This window comes from Heteronotia binoei, chromosome 19 (assembly GCF_032191835.1).
Source record: "Heteronotia binoei isolate CCM8104 ecotype False Entrance Well chromosome 19, APGP_CSIRO_Hbin_v1, whole genome shotgun sequence".
Taxonomy (NCBI): Eukaryota; Metazoa; Chordata; class Lepidosauria; order Squamata; family Gekkonidae; genus Heteronotia; species Heteronotia binoei.
The window spans coordinates 6,488,224-6,504,282 of record NC_083241.1 but is presented as its reverse complement, the minus strand read 5'-3'; the positions used below and the strand labels follow the sequence as shown (position 1 = coordinate 6,504,282).

At 52.5% G+C, this 16,059-nt stretch overlaps 1 protein-coding gene across 1 annotated transcript in view; it reads right to left on the bottom strand.

Annotated features, from left to right (window-relative positions):
* The window catches only part of SLCO3A1 (solute carrier organic anion transporter family member 3A1), a 178,522-nt gene extending 162,886 nt beyond the window's left edge, over positions 1-15,636 (bottom strand). Inside the window, exon 1 of the mRNA XM_060260276.1 lies at positions 15,466-15,636. Coding sequence (XP_060116259.1) covers positions 15,466-15,636 — 171 coding nt within the window. The remainder of the gene's footprint in view (positions 1-15,465) is intronic.
* Positions 15,637-16,059: the final 423 nt, after the last annotated feature.

Here is a 16,059-nt window from a genome sequence, read left to right as displayed (position 1 = left end):
GGGCCGCACGTTTGACACTCCTGACATAAACGGTTGTCTTGTGTGTTTTTCACATCACACAAAGCTACTTCAAACCGAATTACCCTTGGTCCATCAAGGTCAGAATTGTCTACTCAGGCTGGCAGCACTTCTCACATCACCTGCTGCCTGGTCTTTATAACTGGAGATGGCAGGGATCAAACCTGGGACCTTCTGCATGCCAAGAAGATGCTCTACTTCACAGCAAAGGATCTGGTATCTGAAGACATGAAGAATTGAGTCAGATCACTGTTTCAAGGTCAGTATTCAGACTCGCAGAAGCTCTCCAGGGTCTCAGACAGAGGTCTTCCACATCACCTACACACATCACCTACAAACATGCGACCCGAGGGCCGGATCAGGCCCTCAGAGGGCTCTTACCAGGCCCGCGAGCACCTCACTGTCATCTGCTTCCTTCTCTCCCTCTTGCTTCCCTCTGCATCGCAGCTTGCTTTGCCAGGCTTGCTCAATCGCACAGGAGCTACAGAGCAAAGTCTCTATTTTCTCCATTGGCTGACCAGCACACGAAGCAACTTATGTACAAAAGCACACAATGCCCAGCCATTTCATGTTTTCCCCTGGGTCTTAGGCTCAAAGCACTGACCATGAGATTTCCGCAATGAATGTCAATACATCAAAAGTAGGTTTGCAGCTCACACACACCTGAACTGCACCTGAACAACACGGACATTGCCCCCAGATGGTGATGAAATAATTTAGAGCAAGAGGTAGCAGTCGTCAGAGACGGTTAAATAAAGAAAATATTGGAAGAGCGATTATCTTCTAAGCATATTTTAAGTTTTAAAAATATCTTTAATTGTGTTTGTGTTCTTTATAAAGTTTATATCTCCACTACCTGGCATTACATTTTAGGACACACATGGCCCAGCCCTGGTCTCATTTACACATTCTATACACATCCTATACATATTCTGAACTGTGGCACTTTAATTTACACTTGATAAATTTTTAATTGTTATTTAACTTAATCTGAATTGTATTTAACTATTTAATTGTTTTAATGTATTGATGGATTTTAGTGTAATCATGGTGTAAACCATTGTCATGTGAGCCGCCCTGAGCCCGCTTCGGCGGGGGAGGGCGGGATATAAGAATAAATTTATTATTATTATTATTATTATTATTATTATTATTATTATTTTGTAGGCTTCTATTCCGCCTTCGGCGGGGGAGGGCGGGATATAAGAATAAATTTATTATTATTGTTATTATTATTATTTATTTTGTAGGCTTCTATTCCGCCTTCTCCCGTAACCGGGCTCAAGGCGGATCACAACATATAATACTAACAATACAAAGCTATAAAACAGAATTAAAACGGAACAGTAAAAACAATAACCAATAAATAAAATGCATCATCGGCGAAAAAAGGAACAGCATGTCAAGTAGCCAGTTATAAGCCCACATTTAAGTGATGGTGATAGCACTGTGATAAGGTCCAATGTCACCACAAGGGCACGATGTATTCACAAGGGAGGCCAAATGATGGAATAACAGGACGCCCGCTGCCTCAATTTATGTCTTATCTGGCCCTCGTTACAAATGAGTTTGACACCCCCAACCTGCAGCCTACTCTATGTAACTGGAGACGCCGGGGCTTGACCCAGAAATCTTCTGTGTGCCAAGCAGATGCTCTGCCACAGAGCCACAGCCCCTCACGTGCACTCCGGCCCATGACGATGAACGAAACAGGACACAACTTAAAGATTAAATTGCTGAGCATTCGGGTTAAAACGGATAAAAGGAAGTCCTTCTTCACCCAAAGGGTGATTAACATGTGGAATTCACTGCCACAGGGGGTAGTGGCAGCCACAAGCACAGACAGCTTCAAGAAGGGATTGGATAAAAATATGGAGCAGAGGTCCATCAGTGGCTATTAGCCATAGCATATATATATATAATTTGTTTTTTAAAAGGTAAAGGAAAGGTCCCCTGTGCAAGCACCTGTTGTTTCCGACTCTGGGGTGACGCTGCTTTCACAATGTTTTCACGACAGACTTTTTACGGGGTGGGTTGCCATAGCCTTCCCCAGTCTTTTACACTTTCCCCCCAGCAAGCTGGGGACTCCTTTGACCGACCTCGGAAGGATGGAAGGCTGAGTCAACCTCGAGCCGGCTACCTGAGAACCCAGCTTCCGCTGGGGATCGAACTCAGATCTTGAGTAGAGCTTAGGACTGCAGTACTGCAGCTTTATCACTCTGCACCACGGGGCTCTAATTTGTTTTTAGTAACCACCAGAACACGTTCTGCTCTGGGTTAGAGGCATGGCCTCAGGCTGCTGCTGGAGATCGGTTAAAACTGGGGGGGTGTCGCGAAACCAAAATCTCAGGCATGCATGCGAGATATCGAGCTTCGGATCTTCTGCATGTAAACCAGTTGCTCTGCTACTGCATGTTGCCCCTCTATGGCCAAGTAGGAGCTACAGAACATTGCAAAGGTGAGAAATCATCCGTTGGAAAAGCCAGGTGCGAAAACTCGCTAGCATACGCATGCAGCGGCATGCCCTGAAAACCCATTTTGTAAAAAAAAAAAAGGCCTTTTTTTCGCCACCCGGTTTGACAGAATCACACAGCATGCAGTCAGATTAGGGATTATACGGCCAGCAGGGAAATAGGCCTTGTAAGCAAGCTCTTAGTCCAAATGACAGCCGCCTAGCATTGCCAATTTCGAGTTGGAACAACCCCAGAGATTTGGGGCACAAAGGGAAGGGATCGCAGTGGGGTAGGGCTGCCAATCCCCAGGAGAAAAAGGGTAGAAGAGCCCTCTGCGAAAACCAGCCTCCACAAATAATAATGCCAAAGAATTATAAAGGTACCAAAACAGCTTGTTCCAATCGAAGTATAAGAACCAAGACACATAAGGAGACCACAAACCCACACCCAAAGTCACTTGAATGCAAATAAAGGTCCAAACTTTAGAAGGGCGCAGGCAATAGTTCCCACGGTAATGGACCATACCGGATAGTAGCAATAGCAAGCATGCTGGATACAAGTGTTTGTTAGCACCAGCATGTAGATTTCATGAGACTGTCCGCAAGCTCGCAGAAGCTATAGCGAAACGACGGATCAAGCGCCGTTGCGTCGCGTTCATCTCATCGTGCCTTGCTGTACGGAGTAAGAATTTCTGGAAGCCTTGTGCGCCGTGGATGACTTTACCGTGGGAACTGCTGCCTGTACCTCTTCTAAAGTTTGGACATTTATTTGCATTCAAGTGACTCGGGGTGTGGGTTTGTGGTCTCCTTGTGCATTGGTTTTTATACTTCTATCGGAACAAACTGTTTTGATACATTTATAATTCTTTTGCGTTATTATTTGTGGAAGCGGGTTTTCACGGAGGGCTCCTTGACCCTTTTTCTCCTGCGCCATTATCCGCGTAGTTCTTTGTTGGTTTTCACAATCCCCAGGTGGGGGAAGAGGATCCCCCAGTTTGAAGAAGAAGAAGAAGATGATATTGGATTTCTATCCCGCCCTCCACTCCGAAGAGTCTCAGAGCGGCTCACAATCTCCTTTCCCTTCCTCCCCCACAACAGACACCCTGTGAGGTGGGTGGGGCTGGAGAGGGCTCTCACAGCAGCTGCCCTTTCAAGGACAACCTCTGCCAGAGCTATGGCTGACCCAAGGCCATTCCAGCAGGTGCAAGTGGAGGAGTGGGGAATCAAACCCAGTTCTCCCAGATAAGAGTCCGCACACTTAACCACTACACCAAACTGGCTCTCCCCCGGCTTTAGGGTCATCAGAAGGAAATATCTGCTGGGCACTTCATTATTTCCTAAGGAAACCAATTTCCATAGGATATAATGGAGAATTGATCCATGGGTATCTGGGGTTCGGGGGGGGGCTGTTTTCTGAGGTAGAAGCACCAAATTTGCAGCATAGCATCCAATAACTCTCTTCAAAACACCCCACAAGTTTCAGTTTTAAACAATTTTATTAACAACATATGGTAACAATATCTAATTATATCATGACTATCTTTAACCCATATGATATTTTCCAATCCCCCCTCCCTCCGTTACTAGACTCCCGCCGAGGTTATATACTTAAATTCAGTTATAAAGGTACCCTTAACCTATCAAAGTTCAATATCTTTCTTTTCCCATATTCTTGTTAAAAAATTGTCCAATGTCTTTTTACATTCCACTCTTTCCAAAACACCCCACAAGTTTCAAAAGGATTGGACCAGGGGGTCCAATTCTATGAGCCCCAAAAGAAGGTGCCCCTATCCTTCATTATTTCCAGTGGAGGGAAGGCATTTCAAAGGTGTGCAGTCCCTTTAAACACGATGGCCAGTGCTCCCTTTGGAGTTCAGTGACACTTCTCACAACCTTGCTCCTGGCTCTACCCCCAATGTCTCCTGGCTCCACCCCCAATGTCTCCTGGCTCCACCCCCAATGTCTCCTGGCTCCACCCCCAAAGTCCTCAGATATTGGTTGAACTGGACTTGGCAACCCTACAGTATAATGACACGGAGTCCACTTATCAAAGGAGGGGAATTGATCTCTGGGGTTTGGAGACCAGTGGTGGTTCTGGGAGCTTCCCAGGGCTTGTGCGGAGACAGGCTGCTTCCTCTTAGCTGCAAACACCCCGCCTGACTATGCTTGCTGTGACGTCACAGAATGTTTCCAGAACAATCTGACTGCTTTGAGGTCAAAGTGTCTATAGAGGGATTCCAGATGCTGGTGGAAGGACATGGGAGAGGAAATGGAAAACATGCTAATGTCACATCTGCGAGCCAGCCACCCCCACCACCCCCCTCGCCCAATTTCTCCTGTGGGTTTCCAGCAGCAGCCCAGCAACCCTATGTCCACAACAGAGCGCTAAGCAACGACGGAGTTCTGCAGAACTGGAGACAGGTGCATGGTGTCATTGGGTGTGGTTTTAATAAAAGGTGCGACACAGCTTTCGCCGCTCGACTCAGCTGCTATGAAATTGTGGGTTGCAGAAGCAGAGAAGACAAGGAAAGGAAAGGTCCCCTGAGCAAGCGCCAGTCGTTTCCGACTCTGGGGTGACGTTGCTTTCACAACGTTTTCACAGAAGACTTTTTACGGGGTGGCTTGCCATTGCCTTCCCCAGTCATCTACACTTTGCCCCCAGCAAGCTGGGGACTCATTTGACCGACCTCGGAAGGATGGAAGGCTGAGTCAACCTCGAGCCAGCTACTTGAAAACCCAGCTTCCGCCAGGGATCGAACTCAGGTTGTGAGCAGAGCTTAGGACCGCAGTACTGCAGCTTTAACACTCTGTGCAACAGGGCTCTTATTAGAGAATAAGACAACCAGGTACTCCAAATCTAGGGACGGGGGAGGGACACCTACTATGGATATGGGAGGGCTTCTAGTCCTGGCCCCACTGATGGACCTCCTGATGGCACCTGGGTTTTGGCCACTGTGTGACCCAGAGTGTTGGACTGGATGGGCCATTGGCCTGATCCAACATGGCTTCTCTTATGTTCTTATCATAAGGATCAAGATGGCGACCTAGGAAGGAGCTCAGGTGCTAGAGCTCCCGAGTATCGGGTTCTACTATCCACCAGCCACTACGAAAAATCCCTGGCCGGCTAGCATTGGATGCTGGCGAGGAAGGAGACATCAGAGACTGCAGAAAACTAGAGGTTACTGAGAGCTACCGACGCCGACGCTCCCAAGAACAACAAACCGAGCGCGGACCGCGCGGCCTACCTGACCGCGAGTACAACCGAGGCGGCGGAGTGGACTGCGGCGGTTCGCGGCAGCGACGAGGACGCACAGGCCAGGTCAAAATCGACATCGCGGTCCAGGGGCCTGGTGACCCGGCGGCTGAGCGCCCGAGCGGAGACGAGTGCGGGGAGAGCCGGACAGACAGAGTGGAGTGGAGAGCGGAGAGCGGGGCGAGTACAACGAGACCCTGACGCGTGCAGTGGGAGACCCCTGATGCTTGCAGAGCGGGAGCAGCGGGAGGAGTCCCGAAGCGACGAGGAGGCTGACGCCCAAGAGAGCGCCTTGATGCGGGTGACCCGGGTGCCGCTACTTGAAACCAATAACTGGCCGTATAGGCACACAGGAGGGGCTTTAAGGCGCGGCGGGGAGTACGGGGGGGGCTTCCACCCACCACGGGCTCACCAGCCGGCGCGAGAAACAACGAATAAGCCCCAACCACGAGACCTTATGTGCACCCGGAGCCTGCAATTTTTTCAGAAATATCTGGCGCATCTACATGACTGGGCAAACCACGGACACCTGGCCCTGGACCTTGCACTGCGCGCTTTACTTTACTCTGCACTGACTAGCCGACTATTGACTGTGATCTGTATATCTATCGGTGGCTGCTAACCCACAAAACTGCACTCACATTGCACTTTAAGATCTGCCAACCCACTCCGGAACTGAATAGTTGGTAATTTATTACTAATTAACTCATAGATTGATTATTATATATTTGAATTAGATTATACAAACATTTAGCAAATTGATGAGAATTGGGGAGGGGTAAATTAATTGCTCTTAGAATAAGTTTTTATCAAATATATACAGGGAACTGGAGGGGATTTTGGGTTAATTGGAATTGGGGTCTAATTAGACGGAGTGAGGAAGGTGTGTAATTGGCTGCCAGCCTGATAACGGTTTCATTGCAGCTGCTGCCAGCGAGGAATGGCTGGCTCAGGGATTCCGGTGCTCCTGGGGAGGGGGAGGTATGGCGGTGGGAGCAGATATTATAAGGGAGGTGGACAGAGACAAGTCGGTGCTCGGCCCCCCTCCAGTCTGCGGCCCATCCCAAGGGTGACAGGTAGCAGGACCAGGAGTAACCCGCCTCCGTCATTGGTGTTATGCAACGCCAGGTCCATTAATAACAAGACCTCAATTCTCCGAGAGTTCATGCTCGAGCAGAATGCGGACCTGGCTTGCGTGACCGAGACCTGGATCCGGGAGGGCGATACAGTGGCCCTCTCGCAAACAGCTCCCCCAGGTTACTCGGTCTTCCATCAATCGCGGACTAGCGGGCGGGGGGGAGGAGTGGCATTATTTGCACGGGAGGCTTACTCCTTTAGGGCGCTCCCGGCCCCAAAGATTGAGGGCATTGAATGTGCCGGACTGGCGTGGGGGGATGAAGAGGGGTTGGCGATTTGGCTGGTGTACCGTACGCCTAACGCACCGGCCAACGCCTTGCCGTCCCTGCTTGAGGCGGCGACAGGCTGGGCGCTGGAGCACCCAAGGTTGATAATCCTGGGTGACTTCAACGTCCATGCCGATGACCCGTCCTCCAGCCAGGCGATGGACCTAGTGTCTTCCATGGCGACACTGGGACTCTCTCAATTTGTTGTAACCCCCACCCACCAGGCCGGGCACATGTTAGACCTGATCTTCGCGGCCGGGATTGTAGTGAGCGATATAACCACAGAGGTTGTGCCATGGTCGGATCACTTCGCCCTCAAGGCCCGTGTAAATATGCCCCCCCAAACCTGTTTAGGCGAGGAGCCGATTATGGCTCGCCCGCGGAGCCAAATGGACCCGGAACGGTTCCAGATGGCCCTGCGGGACTCCTGGCCCTCTGGTGACTCTCTTGATGGCCTGATAGAGACCTGGAATAGCCGGCTCTCTGGGGCCATCGAGGAGATCGCACCTCGGCGCCCTCTGCGACCTCGGATTAAGCTGGCTCCGTGGTACACCCCGGAATTACGCCAGCTGAAACAAGGCCTTAGACGGCTAGAGAGGCAATGGCGACGCACTCGTGACGAGGCGACTAGAACATCTTATAGGAAGTTTATGAAATCCTATGAGATGGCAATCAAGGCTGCAAAGAAAACATACTTTGCAGCTAGGATTGCATCTGCAAATTCGCGCCCAGCCCAATTATTTAGAATAATTCGGAATTTGACTACATTGCCTCAAGGCAATTCTAAAGCTAAGGAATTGGAAATTGGCTGTGAGGCTTTTGCGAAATTCTTTGCGGATAAGGTCCAATCGCTCCGCCAGGACTGCCCCGCCAATTTGGAGGCAGTAAGTGGACTCGAAGCCCAATGCGTGTCTTCTGATTCAACTCTGGATTGCTTCGACCCGCTCAGCTTGGACGAAGTCGACAGAATTCTTGCCACTGCACGTTCCACGACTTGCGATCTGGACCCTTGCCCCTCCTGGCTAATTAAGGCCTGCCAGGAGGAACTAAGATATCCTATACGGGATATTATAAATCGATCCCTTTCAGAAGGTGCCTTTCCAACACCTCTGAAAGAGGCATTGGTCCGCCCTCTCTTGAAAAAACCGTCATCAGACCCGGCCGAATTGGCACACTACCGGCCGGTCTCAAATCTGCCTTTTTTGGGCAAGATTATTGAGAGGGCCGTGGCAGCGCAGTTGCAGGAATTCCTGGAGGACGCTTCCGTCCTAGACCCATGCCAGTCCGGCTTCCGCCCGGGCCATGGGACAGAAACAGTCCTGGTCGCCCTCATGGATGACCTCCGACGGCAACTGGATCGAGGCGGCTCGGCAGTATTGCTGCTGTTAGACCTATCGGCGGCGTTCGATATGGTCGACCACCGGCTGCTGACCCGTCGCCTCGCCGACGCAGGAATTCGGGGGCTAGCCTTACAGTGGCTCTCCTCCTTTCTTGAAGGTCGGGGACAAAGGGTGGCAATTGGGGGGGAGCTGTCTCAGAGATACCCACTTCATTGTGGAGTGCCTCAGGGAGCAGTTCTCTCCCCGATGCTGTTTAACATCTTTATGCGTCCCCTTGCCCAGATTGCACGGAGGAATGGGCTGGGTTGCCATCAATATGCAGATGACACCCAGCTCTATCTATTGATGGACGACCGGACTGGTGATGTCCCAGCAAACCTGGACCGGGCACTACGAGCCGTGGCTGACTGGCTCAGGCTGAGCGGGCTGAAGTTGAATCCGGCGAAGACTGAGGTCCTTTGCATGGGCCGCGGCGAGCCAGGAGGGGAGACTATTCTACCGGCCTTCGACGGGGCGCCACTGGTACCGGTGCGCAAAGTCAAGAGCCTGGGAGTGCTACTGGAGTCCTCCCTATCAATGGAGGCCCAAGTAGCTGCCACTGCTAGATCCGCCTTCTTTCATCTTAAGAGGGCGAGGCAGTTGGCTCCCTTCCTGGAGCGCGCCGACCTAGCAACTGTGATCCACGCAACGGTCACTTCGAGGTTAGACTACTGCAATGCCCTCTACATGGGGCTGCCCTTGTACCGGACACGGAGGCTTCAGGTAGTCCAGAACGCGGCGGCCAGGCTGTTGGAGGGACTACCACGGTGGGAGCCTGCACGGCCTGGGCTGCGTAATTTGCACTGGCTGCCGGTTGTCTACCGTGTCCGATATAAGGTGCTGGTTATCACCTTTAAAGTCCTATATGGCCGAGGACCTGCCTACCTAAAGGACCGCCTCTCCCCGTATGTACCCCGGAGAGCACTGAGATCTGGTTCCCAGAACTTACTAACAATCCCTGGGCCAAGAGAAGTTAGGTTGAAGGCCACTAGGGAGCAGGCCTTCTCGGTGATAGCCCCTCGTTGGTGGAACGATCTACCAGAGATGGTGCGAGCCCTGCGGGACCTGAACCAATTCCGCAGGGCTTGCAAAACATTTCTCTTTCAGTTGGCATTTGAGACAACATGTGGTAATTGAATTGATATAGAACCGGATCAACGAATGAACAGATATTTAGCCATCCTAAATACATCTGGATTACATCATTCTAGCACCTACCTTAATATATCTTATTATATTTTATTTGTTTTTATGTATTTTAAATAACTATTTGTAATTAATGTCAAATTATTATGTTTTTATGAATCATGGGACTCCCATGTCTGTTATACTGTCCAATAAGAATCATGGGATTCCCGTGCCTGTTAGCCGCCCTGAGCCCGCCTGGCGGGGAGGGCGGGATATAAAAATAAAATATTATTATTATTATTATTATGTAACTCAGAGTGTTGGACTGGATGGGCCATTGGCCTGATCCAACATGGCTTCTCTTATGTTCTTATGTAACTCAGAGTGTTGGACTGGATGGGCCATTGGCCTCATCCAACATGGCTTCTCTTTATGTTCTTATGTAACTCAGAGTGTTGGACTGGATGGGCCATTGGCCTGATCCAACATGGCTTCTCTTATGTTCTTCTGTGACACAGAGTGTTGGACTGGATAGGCCATTGGCCTGATCCAACATGGCTTCTCTTATGTTCTTCTGTGAAACAGAGTGCTGGACTGGAGGGGCCATTGGCCTGATCCAACATGGCTTCTCTTATGTTCTTCTGTGAAACAGAGTGCTGGACTTGGAGGGGCCATTGGCCTGATCCAACAGGGCTTCTCTTATGTCCTTATGTGAAACAGAGTGCTGGGACTGGAGGGGCCATTGGCCTGATCCAACAGGGCTTCTCTTATGTCCTTATGTGAAACAGAGTGCTGGACTGGAGGGGCCATTGGCCTGATCCAACAGGGCTTCTCTTATGTTCTTCTGTGACACAGAGTGTTGGACTGGATGGGCCATTGGCCTGATCCAGCAGGGCTTCTCTTATGTTCTTCTGTGACACAGAGTGTTGGACTGGATGGGCCATTGGCCTGATCCAACAGGGCTTCTCTTATGTTCTTATGTGACACAGAGTGTTGGACTGGATGGGCCATTGGCCTGATCCAACATGGCTTCTCTTATGTCCTTATGTCTGGGGCAGTGATGCTCTGTATTCTTGGTGCTAGGGACGGGGGGAGGGACACCTACTATGGATATGGGGAGGGCTTCTCATGTCCTTGCCCCACTGGTGGATCACCTGGATGGCACCTGGGGTTTTTGGCCATTGTGTGACACAGAGCGTTGGACTGGATGGGCCATTGGTCTGATCCAACATGGCTTCTCTTCTGTTCTTCTTTATTTTTTTCTGCAGGAATTCTGCTAGTGTGGGTTTTTTTTTAATAAAAACCTTGGGTTTTTAAAAAAAAAATAAAAATAAAAGAAAGAATCACTCTGCACGTTCAATGGGGTTGCTGAGTCTGGGTTCAGAAATTCCTGGTGATTTGCAGGGGTGCACCCCGGGGGAGACAAGGTTCAGCGAGGGAAACTCCATAGGTTTTGCCACAGAGCCCCCCCCCCCTCCCCAAAGCAGCTGTTTTCTCCAGGGGAGCTGATCTCTGTTGTTTGCGGATCACTGTAAATCTAGGGCAGGGGTCCCCAACCCCTGGGTCATAGACCGGTACCGGTCCATGGCCTGTTAGCAACCAGGCTGTGAGTTGTATAATTATTTCATTATATATTACAATGTAATAATAATAATAAGAAGAAGACAACATTGGATTTATATCCCCGCCCTCCACTCCGAATCTCAGAGTGGTTCACAATCTCCTTTACCTTCCACCCCCACCCCTCCACAACAGTCACCCTGTGAGGTGGGCGTGGCTGAGAGCTCTCCCAGAAGCTACCCTTTCAAGGACAGAGTCTCAGAGTGGCCTGCAATCTCCTTTCCCTTCCTCCCCCACAACAGACACATGTGAGGCAGGTGGGGCTGAGAGAGCTCTCCAGAAGCTGCCTTTTCAAGGACAATTCTGCCAGAGCTATGGCTGACCTGAGTCCATTCCAGCAGCTGCAAGTGGAGGAGTGGGGAATCAAACCCAGTTCTCCCAGATAAGAGTCTGCGCACTTAACCACCACACCAAAATAAAGTGCACAATTGTATCATCCCGAAACCATCCTCCCCCACCGCCACCCGCCACTGTCCGTGAAAAAATTGTCTGCTACAAAACTGGTCCCTGGTGCCAAAAAGGTTGGGGAGCACTGTTCTAGTAGATTCCCCAGGCCTCACTTGGAGATCGACTGCCTTCCTCACCCCCCATCTGAAGTTCCTGGGGAGAGACAGTTGCCACTGGGGCACATATTTTTATACCACCTGCTCTCCCCTCTTCTGCATTAATCTAATGCTATACACTTGTCAGGGATGTTCTATGCGAGCCTGTATTGAGCAGGGGGTCAGACTAGATGGCCTGTGTGGCCCCTTCCAACTCTCTGATTCTATTAATCTAAAACCGGGGTGGCCAAACTGTGGCTCGGGAGCCACATGTGGCTCTTTCACACATATTGAGCGCCTCTCAAAGCCCCCACCGCCCTGTTGGCTGGCTTGCCTCTTTAAATCACTTCTCCAAGCCAAGTCAGATGGAGAATGCATTTAAAGTTAAAGTTGCTTTCTTTCCAACTCTCTATCTCCCATCTATTTTCCTTCCTCCCTCCCGGCTCTCAAACATCTGACATTCATGTCTTGCAGCTCTCAAACATCTGACGTTTATTCCGTGTGGCTCTTACATCAAGCAAATTGGCCCCCTTCCCCATAATCTAATCTGTCAATGGCAGGCAAGCTGCTGTGTTTGATGGTTTGTTGTTACAGGGGTGGGGGCAGTCTCTCATATCATGTGGAGCTTTTACTTGGCATGGAGTAGATTAGGATTATCCTAAATAAATAAAGGGGATTAAAGCTATCCCAAATAAATAAATTTAATTATTCATTAACTCATAGGGTCGCTGTAAGTGACAGCACTTAAGGTGAACAAATAGATAAAGCAGCGGAGACAACACATCCCTCCGGGCTTGCTTTTGTTAGCCAGGGAGAACAGACAAAGCAGAGTTCCCTTTAAGCTGAGTTAGTGTGATCTACCTCAGTTTTTTAGCCTCTAGCTCACACGTTTTTGACTCAGCCCAGGAAGGGTGGCCCCAGAGGAAACTCATTTATGCAGTCGCTAAATCATTTTCTCACAACTTTAAGACCAGGCGCTCACGAAGTAGGATTTTTGCTCACAAGACGCCACAGCTTTCAGGGAGCACAGCTAACAAGTGACCCACTTCCAGCTGGGGACAGGCCAAGGGAAATCGGCCCTTGCAAGGCCCCACAGCCACAGCTAAAGTCCCTCAGTCACACTTCCTTCAGCTCTGCCCAGCATACCTCTGACCTCTCAAAACGGAGGTGCCCAAATTTTACTTCTCCAGAGCGGTCAGCTAACTCTCTCCTGCTGAGCCTCCATCACTGTATGAGACAACCAGGAGCAGACAAGGATGCTAAAACAACCCTGGAGGAAGGAAGGAAGGAAGGAAGGAAGGAAGGAAGGAAGGAAGGAAGGAAGGAAGGAAGGGAGGGAGAGAGGGAGGGAGAGAGAGAGGGAGAGAGGGAGGGAGAGAGGGAGAGAGAGGAAGGAAGGAGGGAGGGAGGGAGGGAAGGAGGGAGGGAGGGAGGGAGGGAAGGAAGGAAGGAAGGAAGGGAGAGAGGGAGGGAGGGAGAGAGGGAGAGAGAGGAAGGAAGGAAGGAAGGAGAGAGGGAGGGAGGGAGAGAGGGAGGGAGAGAGGGAGGGAGAGAGGGAGGGAGAGAGGGAGGGAGAGAGGGAGGGAAGGAAGGAAGGAAGGAAGGAAGGAAGGAAGGAAGGAAGGAAGGAAGGAAGGAAGGAAGGAAGGAAGGAAGGAAGGAAGGAAGGAAGGAAGGAAGGAAGGAAGGAAGGAAGGAAGGAAGGAAGGAAGGAAGGAAGGAAGGAAGGAAGGAAGGAGGGACACTGTCTCCAATTCATTGCAACTGCCTCTGTTGGTCCAATTATAAAGCTGGCTTGCACACACCTCCTGCGCAGCAGCTGGTGATCTCCACTGGCCTTTGCCCCAAGCAAGCAAAACCCAAGGCTGTTAAGAGCTTCTCCACGGCACCCTTGCATGCCAGCAAGGAAAGCCAGCACTAGATTCTGGGAGAAGCACATCCTCCTTTGCTCGCCAGGATTCAGGTACCCTGACATCCGATCACGGAGCAAGGCAGCTGGTCACTGCGCACCAGCCCACCCGTCCCTGCCTCTGGGGTTCCGGAAGGCCGCCTTCGCTTTCCCTCCATGCGTTCTCTCTCCGAGCCAGGAAAGGAAGGCAAAAGAAGACAACTCCAGAGCAAATGCTGAGTCACTTCTAACGGCTTCAAGGGTGTTTAAGCTCCCCCCCCCCCCCCCTTGCTCACAAGGTTGGTCCCCAGAGGGTGCACGCAAGCCAGGTGGAAAGAGTCGCCCTCTCCGCTTGCATCGGGCCTAGCTGCGCTTCTCTTGAGCGCGCTCAGTAAGAGCCTGACAGTCTCAGCCCTGGAGGAAACGCATCTTTAAACGCTGACCCCAGAAAATAGGACTGTGTTTTGTCAGCTAGGCCAGTAACGGTTCACAGTCCCTGTCCTCTGCTATCCACTCTGGGCAGCGGAGGGGACAAAAGAGGCAGATGCCCCATAATGCCTCGGGGCACTTCGCTGGCCCACACGACTGTACTGAGTGTCACCAACATCATCATCACGAGTCGATGTCGGTCCCATAAGAGCAGCGCCGACGTCCTTGGCGTTTCGGAGAGGAACCAGAGCAAAAAAAAGAAGAGCACCGGATAAAGTTGCCGAGCGTTTCGAGGGCGTTCGCAAGGCGGCAGTGCCGGATTAAACCCAACAGAGGCCGCTAGGCAGTCAAAATCTTGGGGGGCCCTCGTCTCTGAGCGCCCACTGCCCAAGGCCTCCACTGCAGCCTGCAGGCCCCTTCTCAAAAGCCCCTTTGACAAAACCATGGGGGAGGGGGAGGCAGAGAGAAGCAAACTTGGCAACGACGCCAGCAGCAGCCGCACCAGGCAAGTGGGGCAAAGAGCGGCTCAGTTGCTGGCTGTGCGTGGAGGCTGGGAGGGCTGCAAGCAGGGGGGAAACCGAGGGGGGAGCCAGCCCGTAGCCCCTAAAGGTGTGGGGACCCATAAGCCAGTGCCTAGTTGGCCTAATTCTTAATCCAGCTCTGCAAGGCGATGCTGCACATCGGCATGCTAGAAAAAGGCTTCCGGTGCCAATTTCTCCAGATCCGGTTGAAAGCCAAAGTCATGGGAACAAACCAGGAAAGAAATCTCCCGGTCTGTTGGCAACCCAACTTATCTAAAGCGCGGGGGGGGGGGGGGGAGAAGGCACAGGGAGGAGAGGAGCTCAGGCCTCACTTTGGACTGGGAGGGTGAGGCCGGGGATGCCGCAGTGTTCAAAGCGCCTCTTTACGACACCCCTGCAAGGTGGGCCAGGGGTCTCTGCAGAGGAGGAGGGGGAACCAAGGGAACCTGCGCCAGAGGCCGCCTCCCTGGCTCCCGGCACACCCCCACACCTGATTCCAAAGTCCCCGCACCCCCACCCCAACGCTTTGAGTTTAGCCACTGCAGAATTCTTGGGGCTGCAGGGGAACCGGCCAGCTGGTCTTTCCTGGCCCAGCCGGAGGAGCGGTTCCAGAGAGAGCAGCCCTTCCAAAGCCGCAGCGCGGAAACCCGGCAAGCAGAGACCCGGTCCAGATCTCCGAGGGAGCCCGGGGGCGGCCGGAGAGCGCCCTCCACGTGAACCGAGGCGGAGGAAGCAGCTGCCCAACGCAGAGCGCAGCGTCCATCGTCCAAGCGGGGCAGCTTCCCCCTCCCCCGGCGTGGCCCCGCTTCCCAGCTCCCCTCCCCGGACTCACCAGGTAGGCGCCCACCGTGCCCTGGGCCAGCATGAGGGCGCACTCGGAGACCAGGAAGATCTGGATGCTGGAGAAGCACGAGCTCTTCTTCCGGCGCTTCTTGGAGCCCGGCGGCGGCGCCTCGTCCGCCTGCCGCTCGCCGCCGCCGCCTCCCGGCTTCTTGCCCTGCATGCCTCCGGCCCGGCTCCAGCGATGCGCCCGGCCACCGGCTCCGAGGGCGCAGCGGCGGCGGCCGGTGGGGCTCTCAGGCGCTCGGCGGCGGCTGCCCGTGCCTGGCGAGTCCGGCTCCTCCTGCCGCCGCCGCCTGCGCTGCCATGGCCGGCCGGCTCCCTCCTGGCTGCTCTGGCCGCCCGCGCGCTCCCTCTCCCGGCCGCCGCGCCAGCCAGCCTCGCCTCCGCCTCCTTCCTTCTGCTGCTGGGCTGGAGCCAAGCGGGGCCGCCGGCGCTCGGCGGCGGAAAGGGGAGGGGACCCGCAGGCGGCGGGGGAAGATGCGGCGGCTCCAGCTGCTCCGCGGAGGGAGCGAGAGAGAGAGCAGGCGGGGCGAGGCCCGAGACCTGCGGTTGCGCTTAAAGCTCCGCAGAGCGCCGGTTCGAA